The 27,346-nt window shown below is 39.0% G+C and overlaps 1 protein-coding gene across 1 annotated transcript in view; it reads left to right on the top strand.

Annotated features, from left to right (window-relative positions):
- The window catches only part of LOC139443969 (glutamate receptor ionotropic, delta-1-like), a 33,724-nt gene extending 18,503 nt beyond the window's left edge, over positions 1-15,221 (top strand). The window contains exons 3-15 of the mRNA XM_071224858.1: positions 1,244-1,395; positions 2,118-2,252; positions 3,755-4,066; positions 5,184-5,377; positions 6,208-6,372; positions 8,740-8,784; positions 9,998-10,177; positions 10,579-10,679; positions 11,942-12,029; positions 12,445-12,760; positions 13,165-13,382; positions 14,020-14,285; positions 15,002-15,221. Of these exons, the coding sequence (XP_071080959.1) occupies positions 1,287-1,395; positions 2,118-2,252; positions 3,755-4,066; positions 5,184-5,377; positions 6,208-6,372; positions 8,740-8,784; positions 9,998-10,177; positions 10,579-10,679; positions 11,942-12,029; positions 12,445-12,760; positions 13,165-13,382; positions 14,020-14,285; positions 15,002-15,221 (2,349 nt within the window). The 5' untranslated portion in view covers positions 1,244-1,286. The remainder of the gene's footprint in view (positions 1-1,243; positions 1,396-2,117; positions 2,253-3,754; positions 4,067-5,183; positions 5,378-6,207; positions 6,373-8,739; positions 8,785-9,997; positions 10,178-10,578; positions 10,680-11,941; positions 12,030-12,444; positions 12,761-13,164; positions 13,383-14,019; positions 14,286-15,001) is intronic.
- Positions 15,222-27,346: the final 12,125 nt, after the last annotated feature.

The following is a 27,346-nucleotide window of genomic DNA, read 5'->3' as shown; positions in this document are numbered from 1 at the left end:
TGTCCCTTTTGACACCAATGTGATTGACAAGATTGAGGGAAAACATGGCAAATATGCGGACCTCGCATTCGAAATGTCACGCTTGCATCCCATGTGCAAAGTTGTCCGACTCCCCATTGTTCTCGGTGCCTTAGGTTTGGTACCTCCCAATCTGTTGACAGACATTGGGAGAGTACCCGGGTTTGCTACCAGGAATACAGTCCTTCTGACAATCTGGGTAATGCAGAAGGCTGCAGTGTTGGGGAGTCTTCAGATTCTCCGAAAAGTTCTGGGTGGGTTTCACTAGGCAGCGCGTCCTGGGAGAAGTCTTCCATTCGCTGTCTGGGCTGCGTGTATAGTGGACAAGGGCCCTGAGCTGATGATGAGCCTAACCAGCCAGGCAGGATCATCCATACTCTCTTTGCTGCATTTTGTATTTAATTTGTACATACTAATAATGCACCAATTCCACACCCAAAAGCATGTTCAAAGCGTTACATGTATTATCCCGGTCAGTGGAACAGAATGCACTCGGTTTTCATTCTCAGCTCCCTGGGTAGTACACAACCCAAACTGCTCGTGAGGCGCTCGTTGCCATTTTATCCTACCGGGGACTAACGCACTGCTAAGCAAACAGAGGCACATTTCAAACAAACCCTTTTTCCAAAGGTGCCATTCATTCAGTATGCTTCCTGCCGTTTTCAAATGCTACAGACATCAATGTTGACGCAGGCATCGTATCCACAAGGGCGAATTTTGGGATTAAAGAATGAAAGATGTTTATCAAATACGATCGAATGGGAAAGAAATGACTGATAAATTGGTCGATTCCTAAGTGTCCAGAACCTACTCTTTAGAAATCATTTCATTAGTGGTAATCACCCCTGATGTTTATATGGCATATGGGACGTGGACCATTCTACCATTAGGTAGTTACAGGTCAGTACGAGTCACGTACCCTTAATCACCATGGTTCAACATTCTGAGACCATTGTGTCCATTGTTTCATATGCTATATGTTGCCCTAATTGGGGAATATATAGTATATAACTGCCACTATACTTGGCTGTCTCATTATTGATTACCAGAACGACTTGGCTATTCCCATCGACAGCTATTTCTTGTCGTAGTCACAAAGTGCAATTTTGAAGTATACATTTTATCTGAACACGTTTCCGAGCGTGACATTTGTTCCAGGGCAATGCATTATGCTCATCTTTAGTGTTGATTTTGATCCATAATAGGATTATTCGTTCTCTCTCAGCTCCTATATTCAGCTAACGTGTCAGGATTGGCGGCTGAGCTGAATGTATTCACGTGCTGGAACCTCGCTCACGATGACGGAACTCTCCAGATATTGCTTTTTTCTACTGATCCTTGAAACCGGATGTGCTCAAAATATTCCTTTGGATATATGTAAGTACTGCTTATGTTTTGGATATATATTCTTTTAGTAGTGAATATCAATATGAAACTATTCACATAGAGAATCCAAATTCATCACCGACGGACACCAATGTATTTGCTTCCATCATGGATTACTGTTGTCAATCGAGTCGCTTTAATTCATGTAAGATGCTGAAGGCTTATTTACCTGATTATTGTTTTTGTCAAGCTTTATAATGAAAAGTCGAATTAGTGTCATTCGTTTTACAGTACAACTGACCTTTAAGGCAGCTTCGAAAAGTCGAATATATTATTTGTTTTCGTGTGACATCGTACATGGTAAATGTTGCCCTTTAGTTTGGCTGCAAACTTGCAATATACCGATGAGCAATTCTAATTCGTTTGGTTTGCTCATAAAAAGATAGCACTCGAAGTATGTTATCACATTATGTGAAGTTACCACATAAACTGTACCTTTAAAATAACTGTTTTGGACGCACCGCTATCAGTTCATGTCAGTATATTTAGTGAAGAAAACACACTATTACTTCATTTCAGTATATTTAGTGAAGAAAACACACTATTATTTCATTTCAGTATATTTAGTGAAGAAAAACACACTTTTACTTCATTTCAGTATATTTAGTGAAGAAAACACACTCTAATTTCATTTCAGTATATTTAGTGAAGAAAACACTCTAATTTCATTTTAGTATATTTAGTGAAGAAAACACACTCTTATTTCATTTCAGTATATTTAGTGAAGAATAACACAGAATTCTCAGCGTTTCATTCGTTGCGTGAAACCTTGCTGCTTCGTGGAATCTTCCTCAACACTTCCCCCATGTTGTTGGACTTGTCCCAACCATTTGCATCGGTATCTAAACGTAAGTCATTTTTTTAAATCAATAGGATCGAAATTAGCTGGTGTATTGACACCTTATTAGACAAATTATTTTTCAATATCACTGATATTTTGGGAAGGTATCTAACTTAAACATCATGTACTAAACTGTTTCGTAGGGGAGGTTGTCCCAACAAATCTAAAAATACTACGTAATACAATTCACATCGTAAAAGCTAGCAAAATCAATTCGTTTACTTATGTAAATGAGTGCAATATTTTCAGGAACTGTGTTAACACAAGTTTCTAACAATCAATAACCTTTTGGGAAGATTTGTAACCGTACGTACTGCCCTTAAACAATATTTGTTTGTATATGTACATTTGCATTTAAATCAGTAGTTAGTATATTGGTTTGCTTTGGATAGAAAACCATAGCCGTAAAAGTATTTTCAATTTTGAATAACGTTTCTAAGATGTTTCCTGTCACAGCGGGACGTGTTATTAAGACTACTATCGATATATACCATTTGATAGTTCTAAAAGTGTAGACATTGCCATTTCCCCAAAAATGCATCAAGTCGATGGCACATTATGCGCTTCCAAGCAGTTGATCGAAACTGCACTATGTCTACTTATAAAGTGTTCAGACAAATCGGTGTCTAAAAATCGATACTGAATTCTGACATCTCAAACGCCCGTTCTCACTAATGCCCAGGTAATAACTTATATTAATTGTTCAAATAAGCTTGGGGCAGCACAGAAGGTAATACGCTCCCTCGCGTTTATTTATGTCATTTATCTTCGGTAACTCTTGGCCGATATTATTTGGAAATACAATGGTACTTCCGCATGTCGAGGCCAACTGTATATAATCCAGAAAAAACACAAGTGAACTCTTTCAAGTTCAAAACGTCATTATTTTATTAGCAGCATGTTGTTAATTGTGATGTCTACGTGGAGGGCATATACTGGTTAGATAGAAATGACCTTATCGTCACGAGAAAAGTATGACAACTGAATGCAGACTGATTGTAATTATGACAAAATGTATACCGTAGCTTTGAAACTTCTGCATCGGTGCAAAACGTGATGATAGACTGTCAAGGATGAATGTTTATGTTCGTCGTATATATTTCAGAAATATAAGAAATCAATTTTGTAACCATTGCATTGATCTTTCTAATTCCAAAGCGAAATGGCGAACATTTCTTCAGAACTGCTATAAATTAGAACATAAAATTTTAATCGTGACAATATGTTTCAACTCCGACAGGGAATGTATTTATAATAATTGCATTCATTACTCACATGTTTTATCATTAGAAATGATGTAAAGTGGAAAATTATTCCACGCACGTTTATTTAAATATATAATTATGTCTGTGCTGCACGTCATTTTCTCATTTCTACAACAATACACCCAGCAAGGCCGAGTTAAATCAATAGTGTTTCCATCGCGTTGATCTTAATACAGGGTCGATCTTCGGAAAATGAAAAATGCTGAACAGCTTGAAATTAGATATAAATGTATTGTTATTGCAGTTACCACGCAATTGGTCAGCCCCGACCTATTGTTAATGTCATCCCAGGCATGTGGTTCCCTAGCAGCGGCGTCCTGGCTGGATGGTCTCAATCTTCCTCACATATGTTATCACGATGGCTCTGTGGACAAGACGAGCTTTCTTATCGACATGTTTACAAAGAAATGCCTTCAAAACTCGGGACCTGACACCTCATCAACGACACAATGTCTTGAGTCTTTGAAATTGCAGCCTGAGACAGACATGCTTCTAGGCTCTCTGGTGTCCAGCCTTAAGTGGTCCTTCATTACCATATTCTATGAGGACAGAATGGGTACTACTTTTTATTAGATATTAACTGTTGGTTATTTCATGGAATAAAATGATTTGTGGAAATAGATATGAATTAATCAAAAGTGCACTATTCCATTTCAAGATCTGAATACAACGAGGGCCATGACTCATTCATGTAGATTTGTTTGCTAAGTTAATTGAAACATAATTTCCCAATCACACTCAATGAGTTAAATCTAGGTTAGATTTAAACTACTTCTGTATGACACTTTATTGCTTCAATCTGGTCCCATATCCCTGAAGATAATTACATTAACGTACATACGGGTATCTACCTGTTTATGCACATACAAAATTCTATCTTTCTAAACGGATACAACATTGAGTGTGATGTTTCACCTGTATCGATCCGTCACATTAATCATCTAAACACACATCCTAATGGTTTTTTACGTGAATGAAAAATAATAAACCTAACACCTAAACGTAAATTCTGGACATGAAACAAACATAAGGGCCGACAACATTCACATACCTGATACATGTATATTCACCAGAGACCCATATTGCTTCCAAAATGTCTGAAACGTCGACAACATTTATATTTAGTGGATGGTTTGCTTGAGTTAATCTGTGTGAAATATAGAGATTTGATATATTTATAAGTTATTAGACTGAATGAAAAAACAATACTGGATACTCAATACCTAGCATTTTAAGGAACGAAAGGTTTAACGTTCATTTTATCATCAGATTGTAATAGGAAATCAATGTCCGTTATTTCCGGCGGTGTGAGCGTAAATATTACCTTCTGTGTCGTTTATGGGACACCATTGGAGATGTGAAACCACCACTGTCTTAGGTTAGTTGTCTGCTGAATGCATTATTGAACTCCTAAAGATTCTTGAGGGCCCTGTTTGAACAACAATATTTGACATATTCAAGTGACGATCGATACCAAGACAACAGTCAATTCTATTTCAGACAGAACAATTTCATAGATCCCATTCTACTCACTTGTTAAAGATAGCTTAACCTGTGGTATATCACCTTTAACTAATTGTTAAGCTGCAAATGGCAAAATCTTCATTTTGTTCCTTTAAATATTTCACTGACACAATGTTTAATGTACGATTTATCACACTGTTTTCCTTCAGATGCAATCGTCAAATCAGTTTCGGCACAACTGTCGCAACTCAATGTTCAGTGCTTGATGTACAAGGTGAATGGCAATTACACAGATGAAGAGATTAATGATCTTATCAAGCGAGCAATTTCACTTCTCCCGGTATCTGAGAGGAACTTTTTTATTTTGTGTGATGGCACTTGCGGAAGGAGAGTTTTAGATCAGGTATTCGGTTTTCTGCCTGTATTCCATATTAACCATAACCTAACGTTGTGATAGAAATAATGATCAAGCTCGGGTACCGCTTTTGGGTGGGATGCATTTTGTAATCCACGAAGGAATTTTGTAGTATCACATTTGTTACAACGTATCCCAAAAGGAGCCTGTTATGTGGTGTTCTAATATATTTGCACTTAGGATACTCACCAAATGTTCAGTATACTTCGATAAAGCAACCCAACCCCGCCCTGCACCAACCCCACCCACTCCCTCTACACAGTTTGCGTGGTCGTCATACTATCGTCATGGAAAATGATGTCCAGTTATATCGTAAAAAACCTATAGTCACCGAGCTTGACCACCCCATCCAGCGTCTTGCAACAAGCTTAAGTTGCTTGGGAACGCTAATCCTAATCTGGAAACGACACATATATATCTTCTACTATGCTTATTATTCAAAACGTAAACTGTCGGGCAAAAGAAAGTATATACACATGTTTGATGGTGGTTAAACATGAAACAGACAAGACATGGTTATTCGATGGTGATGTATTTGATAGTAATGTATCATAGGCGATGTTTAATGCATCATATCAATGAGCATTTCACAACAGGTGACGTGCACATGACGTTTCAAGGAACATGAGGTACAACAGGGTGAAGCAGGTATTTTCTTTTGCTCGGCAGTTTATATCTTACTGAAAGTATATGAAATTGGCACCATAGTCTAACAAGTAACACATTTACTGAAGTTCAAATGCCCTGTTACTAAACGTTCATCAACAATCAATCTTAGCAAGCATATGTGTAAAATTCCGAAAATATGTGCTTGGCAGGCTGACAAAATGGACGACCGCGAGACAGCAATAAAAATGATGTCAGCGTGGTTGTTGTTGGTGTCAATGGAGGATTACGATGTCATAGAGGATGTTCAATATGAACTAGACAACGTAGCTGCACTTCTGCTACCATCGCTCATTCTTCCATACGGGACGGTAAAGGTAAGTATTTGCATGTATGATAATGTGATCCTATTATGAGATGTGTCCTCTGTGTAAGTGTCTGCTTGTAGAAGTCCGGACTACTGCCGCTTCTTAGTGCCAGCCCACCGAGATACCATGAAGCAGTTTCACGTGAATACCCCACTCAGACACACTACACTTTCGACGAGTCCTTGTGTTATCCCCCCAATGCCGAGAGCTAGGCAGGGTAACAACAAGTACTATCTTTTAACGTCTTTTGGTATGATACGCTGTCCGCTAGACCACGGAAGCAGTCGATCCTATTCTGAACATGTGAATCTATTACAAGATCTCCATTCCTCTGCTAATGCAAACGTAGACAATTGTTTGCTCGCTAGACTCTGCTTTGTTGAAACAGTCCGTGGATGGTGTACAAAGCTTTCTTCATTAGTATTTTCTGGCTCATTCTGCTCCAGTTTCCAATCAAAAATCGAGTGTCCAGTCTCAAAAACAGCCTCGTGTGTTACGATACATAATGAAGGATGTGCATCTTTAATATACAAGGCGTTTCCGAACCGGTGTCAGATCTGTGGCATCACCATTTATGTTTCTCTCTGTCGTTCCTCGACCGGACATTACAAATTTCGTATTAACAAGTATTAATGGCAAGTAACACATCTGCATCAGCATCAGCATCAGCATCAGCATCATCTACTACTACTACTACTACTACTACTACTACTAATACTACTAATACTACTACTGACGTGCAAAAGAGAAAACGTAAATATTTCAACCTGGGTTATAAGTTTAATTCGATACAGTGAAACGGGTGTCTATGAATACTGGTTTTATCCACATTATTTCGTTTTCTTTTTAAACGAAATATTCCAGCAGCATATTTCAGTATTTTTGTCATATTTCCTAATAATATAATTTTATAAATTTAGATAGTTCGAGATCCCTCAAATCATTATACTAGAAAATTACATACAATAGGAATCATAACAACTCAACAACATAAGTTCCTGTGACACCAATAGTTTAGTGTATTTTGCAAACAAGTAGAGTTTGGTTTTCTATATTGTAGTACATGTATGGAATCAATTCACAAGTCTTTTATGCAAGCCCCATGCATTTCACTACCCAAGAACGGGTAAAAGAACATGTGCATTAACGGTGTTTATGGCAGCGTTGGCAACAAACGAATGCAGTCAGAGACCATCCTCGGAGAGGCAGGCCACGCGTAACCAATAATCGACAAGACAACTGGATTCGAACAACACACCTGGATTCCACCCAGCAACAGTGACTGCAAGAAGCATCCCTATCCTTCGACGAATATCTTCACAAACCGTACGTCGCCACCTCAGATGTGCAGGGATTGTCGCCAGAAGACCCGCCAGACGTCCCATTTTAGACAGGAAACCACCGCCAAGCACGTCTACAGTGGTGCAGACAGTATCTACGCTGGACGGCCATGCAGTGGGGACAAGTTCTATTCACTGACGAGTCTCGTTTTCACCTCAGCCACAGCGATGGACGGATTCGAGTGTACCGACGTCGAGGTGAACGTTACGTAAATCATTGTGTCATGGAAGAAGATCGGTTCGTGGGCGTCAGCGTTATGGTATGGGGTGGGATTACAGCAAGACAGAGGACCCGTTTGATAGCGGTAGAGGAAAATCTCAATGGACAGCGCTACCGCGACGAGATCATAAGCCCTGTTGTTCTACCGTTTTAGCGTCGTCATGGCCAAGATTACCGTTCAACAATAACAACGCCCGGCTTCATATTGCTCGACTTGTTCAGGATTATCTTCAACAAAACAACGTGAATGTCATTCCCTGGCCGTCTCGCTCCCCTGATCTCTCAACAATCGAGCACATGTGGGATGAGATGGTTCGACGCTTCGACGTCAACCACGTGTTCCACAAACACTCCAGGAACTTCGAAACATGCTCCAGCAGATATGGACAGATATCCCTCATTCCATGAGACGAAGATGTGTTGCTTGCATCACAACCAGAGGTGGACACACACGCTATTGATTTATAAATTGACATTTTGCCATTTTCATGTGCTTTTATGAAATCATGCATGTTCTGAAGTCAGTATGGCAAATCAAACCATTTGAACACTTACAGGAGTCTTTCATCTGTTGCAAACCGAAATTGTTTCAGATTTGGTAAAAAACATAACTTTGCATTAAATCTTATACAATGTCACAGGAACGTTTGTTGTTCAGTATATGTTTATCAACTTCCAGGTCCTTTTGCAACTCCATTAAAGAATTCGCTTAACATACAGTTTGACTGAAATAACATACAACGTATATAACAAACTGATTCTTCGACCCCTTGTAGTTCTTTATATCCATGCTCTACTGAATTTTTATTTCACCAGCCGAGTGTCAACCGGACATGTATTGAACTTGCAGCAGATTGGAGGGTAACCTACTGCATGCGTGTGTTAGTTCTTACTGTTGCACAAGTCATTGTATCAGTTAGTAAGTGAGTGATCATGAGTGTTTATGTTGTTGTTTATAGTCGCAGTCAGCAATATAACAGCTAAATCACGGCGCTCTGTAAATAATCGAGTCTGGACCAGACAATCCAGTGATTGACATCATGAGCAGCAATTGGGATACGATGGCATGCAACAACCAAGTCAGCGAGTCTGACAACCCGATCCCTTTAGTCGCCTCTTCAGAAAAAACATAATCGCCTCTTACTGCAAGCATGGATCTTCACGGATCGAGGGAGTGAGGAGGGTTGTCAGACTCTTAGTATCTCAGTTGTATTACGGCGTGTCAGCTTGAAGTGGGATGAAGTCCAAAGTGACACAGGTCGGCGATATCTTCCTCTTTGATTAGTCATAGGTTGTAATCGGGACGCTTATTGTATTCGAACATATATATGTTTGTTGCTAGTTTGTTGTTGTTGTTGTTGTTGTGGTTGTTGTTGTTGTCGTTGCTTAACACAGCATGCAGTAATAGCACAGCTATATGACGGCAGTCTGTAAATAATCGAGTCTGGGCCAGGCAATCGAGGGATTGACATCAAGATGATAGATCTACGCAATTGGGATACAATGACATGTAACAACCAAGTCAGCGAGTCTGACCACCCGATCCGATTGGTCGCCTCTTACAACATGGGCTGCTGAAGACCAATTCTACCCCGGATCGTCACGCGGATTGAACCTATATAAGTCACAAACATTTCGCAATGTATATGAAAACTAAACGATGAAAATAAAATGAATAGTACTGAAGTTGCAGTATAGCGTTTTGGATTGTCGCGGAAAGTAAGCGGTAGTGGATGAAGTGGTGGATGAAGTTTAGTTTAATGATGCCTGTATTATTATACAATTTAACAACATATTGTGTAATGTACTGCAGAAGTACGTATTTAAAAAAGCAACGAATTAGATGTATTTCTGTTTTTCAAAACATAAAGTTATACCTACGTAAATAATCGCGTACCACTTTGTGTTGGAATACTATCGATCTAAAAATGGATCATGTTTTTTTAATAAAAATGTAATATTTATCAATACAGTTTTTTCGACTATATTCAGAATGACAAAAGGGCATGTATATTAATTTATTGATTGAGGCACTTAAACAGCGTGACGTTATTAATGTATTCATTTGTTCCAGCAAGCAACAAATAGCTGTTTGGACGGTCACCTGATAACATTGCTGCATAAACCAACATTTCGGCAGTGGAGCCCTGCAGGTTATGTGAGCAAATCAGGAGAAATGATAGTGCCTGATGTCATATTTCCAAACAAGCATTTTGGTTTCAACAAGAGGAAACTTCAAGTAGTAACTATTCTTGTAGGTAGCCCAACAATCATTTGATATAACAAATTTATTAGTAAAGACAAGGTTGATTTAGAAAGTGTGCTATCCAACTTGTTTGAAAATGTAATCACACATGTTCGAAAGCGTTACATTGAAAAAACGACATCGAAACCAAAAGGTCACTATGTGTTCAATAATACTTCAGCTTCCAAAACCCAGCTTAAAAATAACTTCATTGAATGCAAACATATCATTTAATATCCGCGCATGTAAACTTCCCACACATCAAGTCAATATCTTAGCCGTATAAAGCACAAACCTACGATTCATTTTATGTAACATGTTTGTAGCTTTGCCGCAAAACCTGCAACGAGTAACGCCTTTAGAGTGTTCATAGTTGGGTTTGGAATGTACATGTCAGTGTATGGTTTCAGCTGTATCCATTTGCTATGAAGAACAGCACACTTGGGAAGGACATTTACACAGGAATTTGTCTGGATCTTCTTCAGGAGTTGGCGTCAACATTTAATTTCACGTAAGTAGGATGACTGATCATAGGTTGTCACCACACATATGTAGAACAGGTCCAAAGTTCCTCTTAAAAGCCGACCGTTGAGGATTCCGTGGTTACCATATGCCACAATGATGTTTGTTTTATTTGTTGTTTTTAGCGCCGCTCTCAGCAATATTTCAGCTATATGACGGCGGTCTGTAAATAATCGAGTCTGGACTGGACAATCCAGTGATTGACATCATGAGCATCGATCCACGCAATTGGGATCGATGACATGCATCAACCAAGTCAGCGAGCCTGACCACCCGATCCCGTTAGTCACCTCTTACGACAAGCATAGTCGCCACAATGATTGTGTATCATCGTGACCCGACGCCATGGGTCGTTCTTAACCACTACTTTATGAAGACCTTTTTCGGTTATTTACAGGCCACTGTGGGATTGCTAGATTGGTCATTGCAGCGATAACGTATCCCTTATTCACTTTTTGAGTACATGAACAAGTTTAAATATAGGATGCTGAACATGCTATTTCACAGCCGATGATGAACTTCACTTTTATATATCGTCATACTTAACTTACTATCTTATGTTTAGTTCATATTCAGTAATCCAAAAATTTAATTTAATTTAATTCTTGGTTCACGCCACATTCAGCAATATTCCAGCTATATAGCGGCGGTCTGTAAATAAACGAGTCTGGATCAGACAATCCAGTGATTGACATCATGAGCATCGATCCACGCAATTGGGATACGATGACATATATCAACCAAGTCAGCGAAACTGACCACCAGATCCCGTTAGTCGCCTCTTTCGACAAGCATAGTCGCATTTTGAGGCAAGCATGGGTTGCTGAAGACCTATTCTATCTCTATCTTCTGTCTCCACTGGTCCAGTAATACAATACATACATATGCAAGGGTAATAGGTAACTACAAAGCAATCAAACCATTAAATGTAAAACGTCAACGTCAGGGAATGACCCGTCACGATTATACAAAGAAACAGATTCCGGCAAAATAGCGGTGAAAAGTATATGGGTGGATTACTGAAATTGACTGATGACACCAAGGGTTCGCGAAAAGGGAAAGTATGTCCTGCCCTACCGGAAATGCAATTTCGTGAAAAAATATGTGTTTGTTGCCTGACGCCGCACAGCAGTACTCCTACCATGCAACGGCGGCACATCAACAAACCAGACAATCACACGATAGAACATTAACCTATATTGTTGAATGCGAGTGTGGAAGCAACACTTATGTTAGTTTTCTATCACACAGATATGAAGTACTAGAACCACCCGACGGCGAGTATGGAAGAATACTTAATGGTTCCTGGACGGGTGTAGTCGGAATGTTGGAAAGACAGGTGAGACAAAACAATTTAAATAATTTCTTGTCAACGTCATTTAAAAAATAAGATGTAAGTGTGCTATAGGAACATATCTACTACAATACACTATCTATACAGGAACGTATTTGGTAGCTTGTTCTTTCACTAATACTGTTTGGCCCAATTTACAATCCCTGATGTGTCGTTCAGCACCATCTCTGTGCTCTGGGCTATAGGTATTTATTCATGTGTCGCTTCACAATCAATTTAACTGACGTTGAAAACAGCACTTAACCAAAATCACCCATAATAAATATCCATTTTCCTTCATTTCCTAACGCCTTCAGTTTTTAAATCTTAGTTAATTTATGTTGCCCTGATTATATATTTATTTCAGTTCTAAGATATACATTTGAAGATATACATTTTGATATATATTTATCATGATCAGGAGGTCGACATGGCTGTGGCCCCACTAACAGTGACGCAAGAACGTGAGAAGGTCATGGACTTCGTCTACCCCTACTACTATGACGCTGGGGGCGCTCTCTATAAACTACCTGATGAAATGTCCACGAAATGGCTAACGCTGATCAAACCATTTAAGTGGGAAGTGTTTCTGTGTTTAGGAATTGTCTTCGTCAGTATGACTTTCTTTCTTAGTGGAATGGAATTCTTAAACATTCGTAAAAAGAAACTGTCTATCAGCATGGCGGAAGTTTTGAGCAGTAGTATGTGGCATATATCCGGCACCTTTTTCAAACACGGTACGTATTTATCTCTTTTAGGATACACATGAAATCATATATGAATATAGTGGTGAATGTATATAAAATACAGTGACATTTCGGTATTTCGTCACGCTGACCCGAACGTAATGATAATGTTAGTTTGGCCACCCATGCCTCATGCTATTAAAACAGGCATTGGTTACTGTGGACTTTCCTCAGCCGAACATTGTCTTGCATATTATGTAATCGTAACAGCATAGTCGGGAATAAAAAGGTTTAAGTGGTTTTCATTCAAACACCGCTTGGAACGTCTTGTTGATTTCAAAGTAACTTAAGATTGAGAGGTTAAAACAAATCGCCAAGCCATTACATTTAAGACTTATTTAATACTAAACACATCTAATGATTGTTTCAAACAGCATGTTGCATTTACTGTTTAGGTAGCGATAGCCTTCCTAAATCCCAACCAGGGCGCATCCTCATCAGTTTTGTATGGTTATTCTGCATCATCGTGGTGGCTGCGTACAGTGGGAACCTCATCGCTTTCCTTACCGTGTCCAAAAACTATCCTCCCTTTAAAACACTGGCGGAAGTTACTGAACAGACTGACTACACCTGGGGAACTGATGGCGGGAGCATGTGGACTACTCTCTTTCAGGTATACGAAATATCAGTCATCTACACACTATTATTTGAATAACCGGATTATTATTGGTATATATATAGTGAGTGAGTCATCATTTTACATCGCTTCTGCAATATTCAGCCATAAAGCTATGAAAACAAGGCATTCATTTAAACATTTGTGTCAACAAAAGACAGTTAAACAGTCCGATTAAGTCTTATCAATGAATACCAGGCTATAGACTACCAATAACCAAAGTTAGACCACCTTACTCGGGACTTACAGTACCTGTATCATTGCCCAGGAGGATTTATGCCATCACTTTGGTCACCGGTGGCTGTAAATTATTCTAGCCTACATTAAACAAAGATACAAGACACCCAACATTCTAAAACGCTTGTCATCATTATGTTCGTTGATCAAGAATGGACACAAGAATGCCACTGTCAGGACAATACCGTTGAAATATATGTTTGTTTCATTGGTGTACCGATCATTATACGGTTAAAGGCAATGGTCTTATCTTCCATCAATTGTTTACGCGGTAATCGTAAACACAAATTGAAGGCTCACCTGAAAACCGCCTCTATTTCAAATCGGCAGTGCCAATGACAAATCCACCATACAGCGCAAACGCAAAATGGGTTGAAATGACATTCATTTTTTTCAGACATCCAACAGAAGTGATTACAAGAAAATATGGAAAGGAATAGTGAACCAAAACAGAAGTAATTCTGACGTTCTCAGTCTGGATCAAGGTCTTCATAGGAGCCACGTTGAGGCTGGATCCTATATCTTCATGTTCGACCGGGACGTGATAGACATATGGTCCCTTGACAACTGTGATTTGATATTACTTGAAGAAACATTCTACCAGATAACGTATGCCGTAGGGTTGCCTCAGAATTCTCCCTATGGAAGAATGATATCGGAAAAGTGAGTTTCAGTTCCGTCACTCCGTTCAAAAAATCAACATGCACATTGTAACTTCTTTGAGAGTCATTTAGAAGTTGGAGTACTAAGTAAGGATATGATTTATGGATAAACAACTTCTTTATTACAATTAGGAGCGACGTTTCGGTGTAGGTTCTAACACCGTTATCAAGCAAGTGATTTACAGAGGATGGTTGATTCAACTCATCAAAGACCCCAATCAGTCATAATCCTTTTGTTAATATTACTGGCTTCACTCTTTTATTTATATTACTGACTTCGCCGGTCAATATGTTTACAACCCTCTTTGTGTACATTACAGGCTTCTCCACTCCACTCCAGTGTAACTACATCTGATATCTACTCTACTGTATTAACACTGCCTCCTACCTGTACATCAGGCTTGATAACGGTGTTAGAACCTACAACGATTCGTCCCTGATAATTGTAATAAAGAAGTTTTTAGTTCATAAATCTTATCCTTACTTATGCTCATTGTAGTAACATTCTACCATGTACATTAGAATTCTATATGTAGAACAATCCGCTAAGTGAGGTTCTGTTCCGTTATTCAGTTTGAACATTTATATGACCAGACTGTCCTAATTTGTATTAAAGTTCTTGTCAATACAAACATTACACTAAACATTCACTTCTGACATATCGGAAGTAAAATGCCAATGACAACAAAAATGACATAAAAATATTTCATCTTTCAGGATGTTGAAAATTGAACAAAGCGGGTTACTCCAGATATGGAGAAGTAGGTGGTGGCCAAAGGGGAGCGGATGTGCTGGCCAGACGCAAGTACAGGCCAAAGTAATAGAACTTATTGACTTACAGAGCGCATTCTACTTTTTGGGAGTTGGCCTTGGTACAGCTCTTCTGGTGTTGATGGGAGAGCGTATACGACATTGCTGCACAAAGCGAAGTATGTAACTAGTGCCTTAGTGATTTTGGTGCGAAATCCAGTAATTAGGGCTGGAATACTTATTAATGATTGCTTGTTAACAATTAATGTTGTGTTTACTTGTATATGGGGGTATATCATCTTGGTACTTAGTGTTGGTGAATACTGGTGTTCCATGATAGAGACACCCATGGTCAATTTGTGAGATTGTTAAAATCGTTTGCCTCGTGTTATTTGAGCTTCTGCTACACATAATGGCGTTTGTGAAAGATAAAATATTGGATAAGAACTGATATACTGTGTCACATTTTTATCTTATGTCACGACTACGACATGTTGTACAGGTTGCCATGTTTTATTTTGCTATGTGTGCTCAATCATGATCTAGTAACAAATAACAGGATTAATGAATCAGGTCCTGATCTACTGGATTTCCATGTGTTCTGTTCCATGTTTTGTTATATATGCTTTTATGTCTTGCCTAAGTCATTAGTTACTCTCCCCGTTGAAATGGAGTCTATGTGTGAGTGAGTGAGTGACTGGTTTGATGCCAGCTGAACATTATATCAGTGTCAGCTTCCATGAAAGTAACGAATGTTGTAAATGTCTACGAACAATGTGTGGATCAGTATCAGTGATTATTGTGGAACCAACGATCATCGGACCCTTGGATGAACATTGGACATGCGAGGCATATTGGTTAAACCACTGGATCACCCGTCACTACTGAAATAGTTGATAAATGAATACACACTTCACGTTACAAACAACAAGGTGAAAGTGTATATTGCACGTGTAAGGTTGATTCGTGTACTGATATATGGCTAATCCAGGGTTGAACGTGGCAATGACAATCCAATGAAGAATATACATACACACCAGGAGACGTAAGTTAATGACCACCATGTGTAAAGCTGCTTTTACCATACATAAGACAAATTGGAGGCAAAATACTTCATTCTTTTTTATTCCATTTTCATAGATACTTTCGACAGTTGACATACGATCAATGAATTGGTGATTGTTAACGAACTATTGAACTGTTTACTAAAAATGATTTCACCATTGATCAGATTGGCGGTAATGAGGATACCAGACTGCACCTTCTGTTGTATAAACAATTCGGAGAAATCATATGTTTACCTGTGCTTGAAAACCAACAAGGTGACCTTCATGAGATTTGCCCACCTGTCTGATCAATAATCTCCATATTCCCAGCACACATATTGGTCAATAAGAAGACAAAACTGATTTCCTAATAAAATAAATCATAATAGAGAATAACTTTACATCGGCTGGGCTGTGAGTTTTTGTGATAATAGAAAGATATGACAGAAAGCATATTGTAATTTACGTAATGTTTGCAAGACAATATAATATAGAAGATGGCATAGCAAACGGTAAAGTAAGAGATGTGTGAATGGAACTCCTACAGTTTCTAATCAAATCCTTTCATACAATTATTCTCCTGAAAAACGGTGTGACATACCTATGTAACATTGATTAGTCATAGTATTGTTTCTACATCATTAGTATAACATGAAATCTCCTCAGCTCAGGAGCATGTCGAGTTATCCTAAGTTCGGAACACCCAAAGTGCCTATTCGAGATCATAAGCTTAAAACCTCGTCTTTTACGATATGTCAAATTTAAGTGTCAAGTGTTCGAGTTAAATAAGTTTCACTGTACATTATGCTAATTGAATATGCGCATCCTATAAAATTCAATACTTGTGACCCACCAGGAGAAATTGGACCATTTTGGTGCAAGGACACAATAATTGTGCTATGACGTCGTGAAGATGTTTGACGTCAACTTACTACAACCAATATATATATTGAAGCTTGTGAATTGTATTTTTGTGTTAGGAAGATGCTGTAGTTATAAAGAAAAGCCAAAATGTGATTTTATCACCCATAAGGTGCCTCATCTCATGGTTGGTCACAAATATAGATGTATTCTGAAATTAAATAAGCACCTTTCATAAAACATATTCATGAAGACACCTCCTCAACTTTAAGGTCATGATACACAATTTGCACGTGGATGTTAATGCACAGCACACAATTTGGATGTTAGCGAGCTTTTTTAATGTGAACAGCACCATAATAATTGTTAAGTAACCAGGTGCTCATGACAACACTTTTGTTTTACCGTACATAATTAGTTGAATGCTAAAAGTATTAATCATTTTAATGTCTTTAGGTCATGTCTTTCTATCTTGGGCATAGGACCCGTGAAGATCCGGGGTAGAATAGGTCTTCAGCAACCCATGCTTGCCGTAAAAGGCGACTATGCTTGTCGTAAAAGGCGACTAACGGGATCGGGTGGTCAGGCTCGCTGACTTGGTTGATGCATGTCATCGATCCCAATTCCTTGGATCGATGCTCATGATATTAATCACTGGATTGTCTGGTCCAGACTCGATTATTTACAGACCGCCGTCATATTGCTGGAATATTGCTGAGTGCGGCGTAAAACAACAAACCAACCAACCGACTAGCTTGGCCATAGAATATATCAGTCACTCCTTATATATGTGAGTGAATGAGTTGGGCTCAACGCCGCTTTTGATCAGTATTCCTGTTATATCCAGTAATATTACTGTGGGAGGAAAGCACGAAGTGATGCAGTGCTCAGACGCCTACAACTTTGGTGAATCCCACCAGCACGGGTATGTTGTTGACAGACCTAGAACCATAATGGGCGCGAGCCGGAATTCGAACCCTCGATCAAAGTTTCTGGCATGCCCAAGAGACACAACTCTGAACGTTGAGTTGCGGCGCCTTAGACGACTGGACCACCCTTATCCCCACATATGTATTAGAAAAGCGCCACATCAGCATGCAACTATTCGCGGCGAGAAAAGTCTTTAGTGATACTGTATATTAACAAACACAATTAAAGTGATGTTGAACATCACTAATATCTCAGTCAACTACTTGTATCACATTCAAAGGTAAAAAAACTGATTGATCAAATTACGACCTATATTTAATCATATGTCTTTTACGGATCTATTCAACATTATAATAATACTGTCAACAATGTCTCTTTTTATCTACCAACATATTACTGATATCTACAAGACCAACTGATATCATATCAGTCTAAATTGTTTGCTAACTGCTTGATAGATTGGAACATTGCCAGATGTGTGTATCGGAGAACCACTAACGACATTCATAGATATTAATATCCCATAGCCTTAGAAGGGAGAACACAGTATGTACATATTCATATAATCAATTGAACAATATATGCCGCTATTGCCGAGGAAAATGTCTTCCTTTGATTCAGATTCGATTGTCAATAACCGAGTCTGTGTGGGGGTCAGTAGTCAATGTGTGAATTATTTATGTAATTTGGAACACGGGCAATGTTGTTGATCCCTTATCGCTCGTTCAATATGTTTCGGTATTGTTTGAGTACCGGGAACAGGGTTGATTTATAATAGGCAGTCTTTGAAACTCAAACATTCACTCACGCCTGTCTTGTGTTAGAACTGTGAATCTGTGAATATGGTATAAGATTCAGCAAAAGCGTCTGTATGAAACGTCCATATAATATCAGACGTCTTTGCAAATTCTAAAGGGGCACGGATGGCCCAAACGTCACGCGCGCCGAAGAAGAGAGTCCCTTTGGCACGCTAGAAGTCTATAATTGTGGGTTCAAATCCGAGGTAAACCCGATAATATTTCGAGATTTGTCTGCGTCATACTCGTTTTCGTGGGTTTCAACAAAGTGGTAAACGTCTAACTGAATGAGTGAGTATAGCTTTATGCCGCTTTTAGCAATATTCCAGCAATATCACCAGAAATGGGCTTATCACATTGTACCCATGTCCGGAATGGAACCCAGGTCTTCGGTTCTGACGAGCGAACGCTTTAACCACCAGGCTACTCGACCGCCCCGTAAACGTCTAAGACTTCATTCACTTCGAGCTTTTCTCCCACTTAAAGCTGACACGCCGTGATATAACTGGAAAACTGTTCAAAGCTGTGTTGAACCCAACTCACTCAAATATCCAAATAGGAAAAAATGTGATTTGCCTGGACTTGGTATATAGTTATAGGTGATATGAGGATAACACCATCGTTCCGCTTTTACTGACTAACAGTATGTCCACTTTCTTACTTACTTACTTTGGAGATTTAACGTGCGCTTTCCGACTGATGCGTATTTCGCACACGGGCCCGGCCAGGCCATTTAATGTGTTTCCGAAAGGGGCGAAGGTGGTCTGTGCAACCCAAGAGGGGGCTTTAGGGGTTGCTTATATAGAATTTGGGAATTTTGAGATTTGGAATAGATGCCGATGGGGTTGGGGTATGTCCATACTTACTTACTTACTTTGGAGATTTAACGTGCGCTTTCCGACTGATGCGTATTTCGCACACGGGCCCGGCCAGGCCATTTAATGTGTTTCCGAAAGGGGCGAGGGTGGTCTGTGCAACCCAAGAGGGGGCTTTAGGGGTTGCTTATATAGAATTTGGGAATTTTGAGATTTGGAATAGATGCCGATGGGGTTGGGGAGGAGAACTAAGGGAGCTGGGTATGGTGGATGATTGTTTGTTTTTGTGATTTTGATTTGGTAGGTTATTATGGTTTTAGATGCGTTTTATTAGTTCCGTTTTTATTAAGAATACGCCTAAGGCCTTGAAGTTTTCTAGTTTATTTTGTGGGTTTAGTATTGCTTCTAGAGTGAGAGCCTTGTTTAGATTGAGGGTGGTTTGTAATGCGGTTCGATGTGTTAGGTAGTGTGTGCAGTGGATGAGTGCGTGTTCTGGGGTTTCTGGTTGTTTGCAGTGTGGGCAGTTACCTGTAGTGTGTTTTTTAAATTTTTTTAGGTGGTTATTTAGGTTGGTGTGTCCTGTTTGGAGTTTAGTGATTACTCTGTCGATTTTTTTGGATGGATGGAGAATTTTTGGTTTGGTTAGTGGTTTGCTGAGCACTCTTTTGATTTGGCTATTTGAGTTTAGATATAGGTTATGCCATTTTTTTGTGATTTTTTGTTTGTTTACACTTTTAATTTCTGATTTTGAGATGGGTAAGTTTAAGCTTATTTCTGGGATTTTGAGGGATAGTTTAGCTGCTTTATCGGCGTTTTCATTACCGTATATTCCTACGTGGGCGGGTATCCACAAGAAGGTTATTTGTTTGCCTGCTTTTGTTAGGTCGTTGGAGCTTTTAAGTATTTGATTTATTAATTTATGTCGGTTTTTGGTATTTTTGTTTTGGAGGGCTTGTAGTCCACTTAGGGAGTCAGTAAGTATTAGGATTTTTTGGTTGTTTTTGGATTCTTGATTGTGGAGGGCTGAGGCCATGCCCATTAGTTCGGCCGTGAATATTGATTGGTTATTTGGGAGTCGGAAGGATTGTGTGGTTTTAGTTGGTTGTGTGGTATGGACTCCGAAACCCGTGTGTTTGGAGGTCGGATCTGAGGATCCGTCCGTGTAAATGTGACACCAATTTGGCCAATTTTTGTGTATGTATGCTAGTGTGGTAGTTTTAGCTATGTTTGGGTCGGTTTGTTTATTTATTTGGCTAGCTAGTGTTGTGTCTATTTTGGGTATTTTAAGTTTAGGGGTGAAGATATTTGATTGTTTGCAGTTTTGTTTAAGATTTTTAATTTGGTGTTCATTTAGGTAGTTTGTTATTCTTTGGGATATTGGGGTAAGTAAGGGGTGTTTACGAGCTAGAGCTTGGTTTTTAGGGCTGATGTTTTGGTTTATTAAGTTTTGGATGAGAGGGTTTGATTGGGACGCGGCCCAGAAATTTAAGCTTAGCTGTTCCCTGCGTAGACTTAGTGGCATTTCTCCTGTTAAGGCCTGAAGTGAGGTGTAGGAGGTGCCATGTTGGGTGCGTGTAATGAGTTTGAGAGCCTGATATTGTATTGAGTCAAGTTTTTTAGATAGAGAGTTGTTTAGGGTGTTGTATATGGCGCAGCCGTAGTCTAGTTTTGATCTAATTAGGGATATGTAGAGAGAGAGGAGAGTATCTTTGGAGGCTCCCCAGTTAGAGCCAGTTAGGCATCTTAGGGTGTTTAGGTCTTTACTGCATTTAGTTGTTAGGTTTTGGATGTGAGCATCCCAGGTGAGATGTTCATCGAAAATAAGTCCTAAGAATTTGGTTTGTTTTTGAAATTTGATTGTTTGATTGTTTAGCTGGAGGATTGGGGAGGCGGGTTTCATGTTTTTATGTTTGAATACTATTCCTGTTGTTTTTTCTGAGTTAAGGGAGAAGCCCCATTTGACAGCCCATTGTTGTATTTTATTAAGAGATTTTTGGAGTAGATTTTTGGCCATTTTCATGCTTTTAGTGCGGATCCAGATGGCTCCATCATCCGCGAATTTTGATGTGTTTACTTTAGGGGATAGACCCTCGAATAGATCGTTTATCATTATATTGAAGAGGGTGGGGCTGAGGATACTGCCCTGTGGAGTGCCATTTTCTAGGGGACATTGGTCCGATAGAGCTTGGTCTATACACACGGTTATTTTACGATTGTTTAGGAAGTCCTGGATGTAGTTTATTATCTGACCTTTGAGTCCTATTTTTTTAAGTTTTTGTATTAGCCCATCGTGCCATACCATGTCGAAAGCTTTAGAGAAGTCTAAGAAGATGCCTGTGGTATATTGTTTATTTAGTTGTCCTGTCTTAATATCTTGTTCTAGTCGGGCGAGGTTATCTAGGGTTGAGCGGCCAGGAGTGAAACCGCTTTGATCTGGGTTTATGGTGTTATTTTGGGTTAAGTAATGTTGTAATCTATTTTTAGCCATTGATTCCATTACTTTACATAAGTTTGAAGTTAGGGATATTGGTCTATATGAGTTAGCTTGATTAGCTGGTTTATTAGGTTTAGGGATTGGTATGACTAGGGCCTGTTTCCAGGGAGTAGGAACCTGTCCGTTTAGGTAGATGAGATTGTATAGTTTGAGTAGTGCCTGGAGCAGTTTTAGGGGGAGTTTTTTAATTATTTGGTAAGAGGTTAGGTCTAATCCTGGGGCTGTGCCCTTTTTCCTGTTTTGGATTACGTAGAGGAGCTCCTCCAGGGTATGTCCACATTTCACTGGTTTTTTATATATAGTATTTATAACGTGAAACTAGTTTGTTGCTACTGATATTAATTAACCATATATGTTTTTCTCGACCGTCATGTTGATTGTTTGTAAGTCTATTTGTCTCTTGTTTAAATGAAATCCGCCATCTCTGACCATATCCAAGCCCATCAAGACCCCAGCATCCATTGGAACAACATCAACGTACTCACCAGAAATGATGCAAACTACAAGATGAGGAAACATAGAATCCTTCCACATCAAAAGACTCCAATCAGCCATCAATAAAGATCAGGGTTATTACTTCCAAAGGCCTACAATGAGCTCATCACTAAACAATCTTAATCTCATTTCCGTGTTCATTATGCTTATATATATCCCTCTCTTATACTGGCTTCCAATCAACTTGTCCATATCAGTCACGGTATTGTGTTACCCATCCTATTTATGTACATCATTCTGGCTTTTTACTTTAACCTTTTCTGTTATGAAAACGTTATCTTGTATAAACATCAATTATCCATATGTATATAACCTCCCTATTTCACATTTATGTTCAATTCTTGTCAGATAACGCTGTATCTTTTCCGAAATGTCGCAGTCATTGTAATAAAGAAGTTGCATTTCAATAGAACTACATCCCTTGTTCAACCAAAGAAGTGGTGAGGTGAGGTGAGATGGGGCTTAATGTCGCGTCCAAGATTATTGCACTAAAATAGCGATGTGTGTGTGTGTGTGTGTGTGTGTGTGTGTGTGTGTGTGTGTGTGTGTGTGTGTGTGTGTGTGCTTGTACTAGTCCGGACTGATGCCGATTTATAGTCCTTGCCCACTGAGATACCATGCCGCAGTTTAACATGAATACCCCACTCAGACACCGTATACTGACTTCGAGCCGACCAGTCCATGTTTTAGCACCTTAATGCCGAGCGCCAGACAGGGTACCAATAACTACCATATTTTAACGAATTTTGGTATGACGCGGCCGGGGACCAAAGGAAGATCACCATACTAGGGAGCAAAGAGACTTACGGTAACTCTGCTACCCGCATGATCCCCAAGCAGGATTTACATCTTCCCTTTAGTCGCTGGCGATAGTTTTAGCCACAAAATCAAAATGAGAAATATATACGACGACATGCATTTAAATACTTACAATACCCTCTCAGGGGAACAATGTTTTTAACACATTTACACCCACTAACAATATCAGTTACTAATTTGTTCTACCAATTGTAAAACGTTATTTATTAATTTGTTTACAAAACATATCAAACAAAATGCATCAAAAATTCAATTTCCTTTAAAACAACAGTAATTGATCCTTTGTGGCTGACACTTTGAGATTGTTATCCTTATAACCGCACAGAGGGTAAAACCAACACTTGACAGTGGACATTATTTATACAGACATTTATGTGTGAGCTTGAACAAGGCTACTCATTTATTATCGACGTCCTTTCCGTCAGCAGTTACCGCCATGTATATCGTACTTTATTAAGAACAATTATCATATTTTACTTTAAGAGCTAATGAACTAATCTCATTGTAGACATGTGGAGAAGTTTTATACATGTGGGGTATCAGTGACCAACCTAATGTCTGATGCATTTCCCTTTTTTAATTTTATGTTCCTTTGTGTGCATGTGCTTGAAACGGGTGCAACCGGTGAGACAAGGCGCATTCACCATTTCGCGAACACCTAGTATCATCATAGTGATTCATACACGCATGCTTTTCGTACAGATTTCTTAGATTCTAAAGATTCAGAGTGACACAACACTCTCCTCAAGACAGTATGATAAAAGGGATGACTTCTACTTTTCAATAGTCAACTTTCCCTTCCCTTCATTTTGACTTGTCTTCGTGTGTTTGCGACGGGTGTCAATGGTGGGGCATGATACGCTCACCTTTCGCGAACACCTGGTAGCGTTAATATTTGATAGAGATTCATAAGCACATGCCCATGATATAGTCGGAATCGTACAATCGACTCTGCTTTATGCAGAGATTTCTATTGGATAAGGAAAGGGTTGTGTCGCTGTTTTGTCCTTATGATCCAATATGTACAAAATGATTAAGTTATATAAGATTAAGTTGTATATAAGTAAATAGATAAGTTTACAGTGAACTTATACAACTGTTTATTCATGAAAGCGGTACTCATTCAATTGCAACTATTTCACAATACACATTGTTCTCATCAACCTTCAATAAAATGTTTGTTGTCTTGCTACCACATTACTAAATAACAGGCGTGGTTCAACTATCTCAGCGTAATCGTTTCCAGCTAACAATATGCATGAAGTAGAAGAACACTTTGTGGTAGACACAGAAGATGGTTGGTTGGTTGTTTAACGCCTCACTCACACAGAAGATGGAGAGGACACGATTCTATCCTGGATTCCCCAATAACATGGCAGTGCAATATTGATGGTATACAAGTGCTAAATCGCAATAAATCCCCAGGTTTGGATTGTGTAATATCAGAATTCTTTAAAGGTACACACGACATATTAGTACGTTACATGTAGCTAGAACTATATATCTGCACGAAAACAGATCAGTGTGGATTATTATTCCACTACACAAACAAGGTGCAACAAACAACATCAGAACATCTTTCTCTTGCGTATATTTAGTAAAATATACATTTCTATTATCAACAAAGGTCGGTATTTCGAAAATATTTTGGAGTCTCAATAGGATCTGTCTACAGTATGGAACATGTTTTATCATATAGTCATAGGAATAACTATCATATATATAGGTTTATAGGAAACAAAGGTGATAAATTCTATGCAACTTTTCTAAAGCTGTTGATAGGAACACAATATTGTCATTATTAATGTCAAATGATTCGAGTTGTAAATGGGTGAAATGTCAAGTGACATTGTTACTTTGTAAAAACATGCATTCGAAACTATGACATTATGTCCGACACGTTTTCCTGTAAATCTGGTGTACAAGGATGTATTTGAGGTTACTACATTGCTTCATTAATGGATTAGCTATGCAGATACAGAATTGTGTAAACAGCATCCAGTTATTTAATCTTGGTTTTTCTGAGGATGTCTTTATGGTGTCAAGTACAATAACACGACGAACCAGATAATATACTGTGAACACTACTCATTCGAAAGATGTTTAAATAAAATATACCCCACAACAAAAGTTCCTATGACACCAATATTTTAGTGTATTTTTCAAACAAGTAAAGTTCGGTTTCAGTATTGTAGTACATGTATGGAATCAAGTTACAAAAACGCAACTGCTACAGAAAAGCATGCATTCCATGCAAAAGTTGACTTTTATGCAAGCCCTATGCATTTCACTGCCCAGTAATGGGTATAAACACATGTGCCTCAACGGGATTCCATATGCATTGTTTAGCATCGTGCTGACAACAACCACTCAGAAAAACAACACAATTACGCAATTATTCAACATTACCAAATGCCATGCCTGTCCGAAAATGAGCGTCTGCGAGCCATTGGTATGCTTGAGGCAGGATCGAGTCAACGTGATGTTGCAAGACAATTTAACGTCCACAGAAACACCATTTGGCAGTCAGAGACCATCCTCGGAGTGGCAGGCCACGTGTAACCAATAATCGACACGACAACTGGAATCGAACAACACACCTACGAAATCGATTCCAGCCAGCAACAGTGACTGCAAGAAGTATCCCTGGCCTTCGACGAATATCTTCACAAACCGTACGTCGTTGCCTCAGATGTGCAGGGATTGTCGCCAGAAGACCCGCCAGACGTACCATTTTGACAGGAAACCACCGTCAAGCACGTCTACAGTGGTGCAGACAGCGTCTACGCTGGACGGCCATGCAGTGGGGACAAGTTCTTTTCACTGACGAGTCTCGTTTTCACCTCAGCCACAGCGATTCGAGTGTACCGACGTCGAGGTGAACGTTACGTCAATCATTGTGTCATGGAAGAAGATCGGTTTGGGGGCGGCAGCGTTATGGTATGGAGTGGGATTACAGCAAGACAGAGGACCCGTTTGATAGTGGTAGAGGGAAATCTCAATGGACAGCGCTACCGCGAAGAGATCATCAGCCATGTTGTTCATGTTTAGCATGTTCATGTTGGTTTTTTTTTATGAAATCACGCATTTTCTGAAGTCAGTATGTCAATTAAACCATTTGAACACATACAGGAGTCATTAATCTGTTGCAAACCGAAATAGTTTCAGATTTGGTAAAGAAACATAACTTTGCATTAAATCTTATTCAGTATGTAAACAAATTATCAGGGAAGGAGAAATGGATGTACCAAGGATACCAAATTGAGGTGGTCACATACTGATATATACCTGCAGGAGGTATTTCAAAAATCGTTTAAATTGCGCTGCCCATGTAACCAAAGCGTCGTCATCTGCTTAGTTCCTTTTGGTAGGATGGAGAACCTGACTCCTATCAAGGATATATTCCATGGAACATTTTTCGGAATAGTGCTGTTGAATTGGTTCATTTATAAGCATGTCAATGATTTCTTGGGGTAAGACCAAATGCTGCAAGCGTTATGGTATATGTGATGAAAGTTCAGATAATAGAAGACGAATATAGTTCCCTTCTCATTTGGTCCAAATACGATACTACCCGTCGTAAATGTATCGAGCTATACTTCATGTCAAAATATGTAAATACATTACATTAACGTCTTAAGACAAATTCTTTTTCTACGCAAGTGATCTACATGTATGTGTGTCAATCATGCAATGTTAGACAGAACAGATCACTCATAAAGTATGTAAATCATGTATTTTAACTACATCTATTGAAATGTGTTGCCCATGGCCATTCAGTGAAAGCAAATAAGTTATTGCCCACCACATTGTGGGCTTAACGATTCATATATAAGAGAAAGTAAATTCAGTTAACTCCGGTTTATCTGCACGGGTCCGTAAACAGTGAAAAAGCCCGGATTAACAACTTTCCAAATCATTCAATTCCCTTTAATTGCACGCAGGCGTTCCAAACATGAACAATCTAAACAAACGTTAAAATAGAGTGTAAGGATTGAAATGTTTTATAGCAGGATGTCATCTGGAGCCCCAGAAAATACATTTCCAGCATTTCC

The sequence above is a fragment of the Haliotis cracherodii genome, unplaced genomic scaffold, assembly GCF_022045235.1.
Source record: "Haliotis cracherodii isolate W230 unplaced genomic scaffold, xgHalCrac1.p SCAF_5, whole genome shotgun sequence".
In the NCBI taxonomy this organism is placed as follows: domain Eukaryota; kingdom Metazoa; phylum Mollusca; class Gastropoda; order Lepetellida; family Haliotidae; genus Haliotis; species Haliotis cracherodii.
Note: the sequence above shows the minus strand (reverse complement) of the source record. Positions and strands in the feature narration are given on the sequence as shown.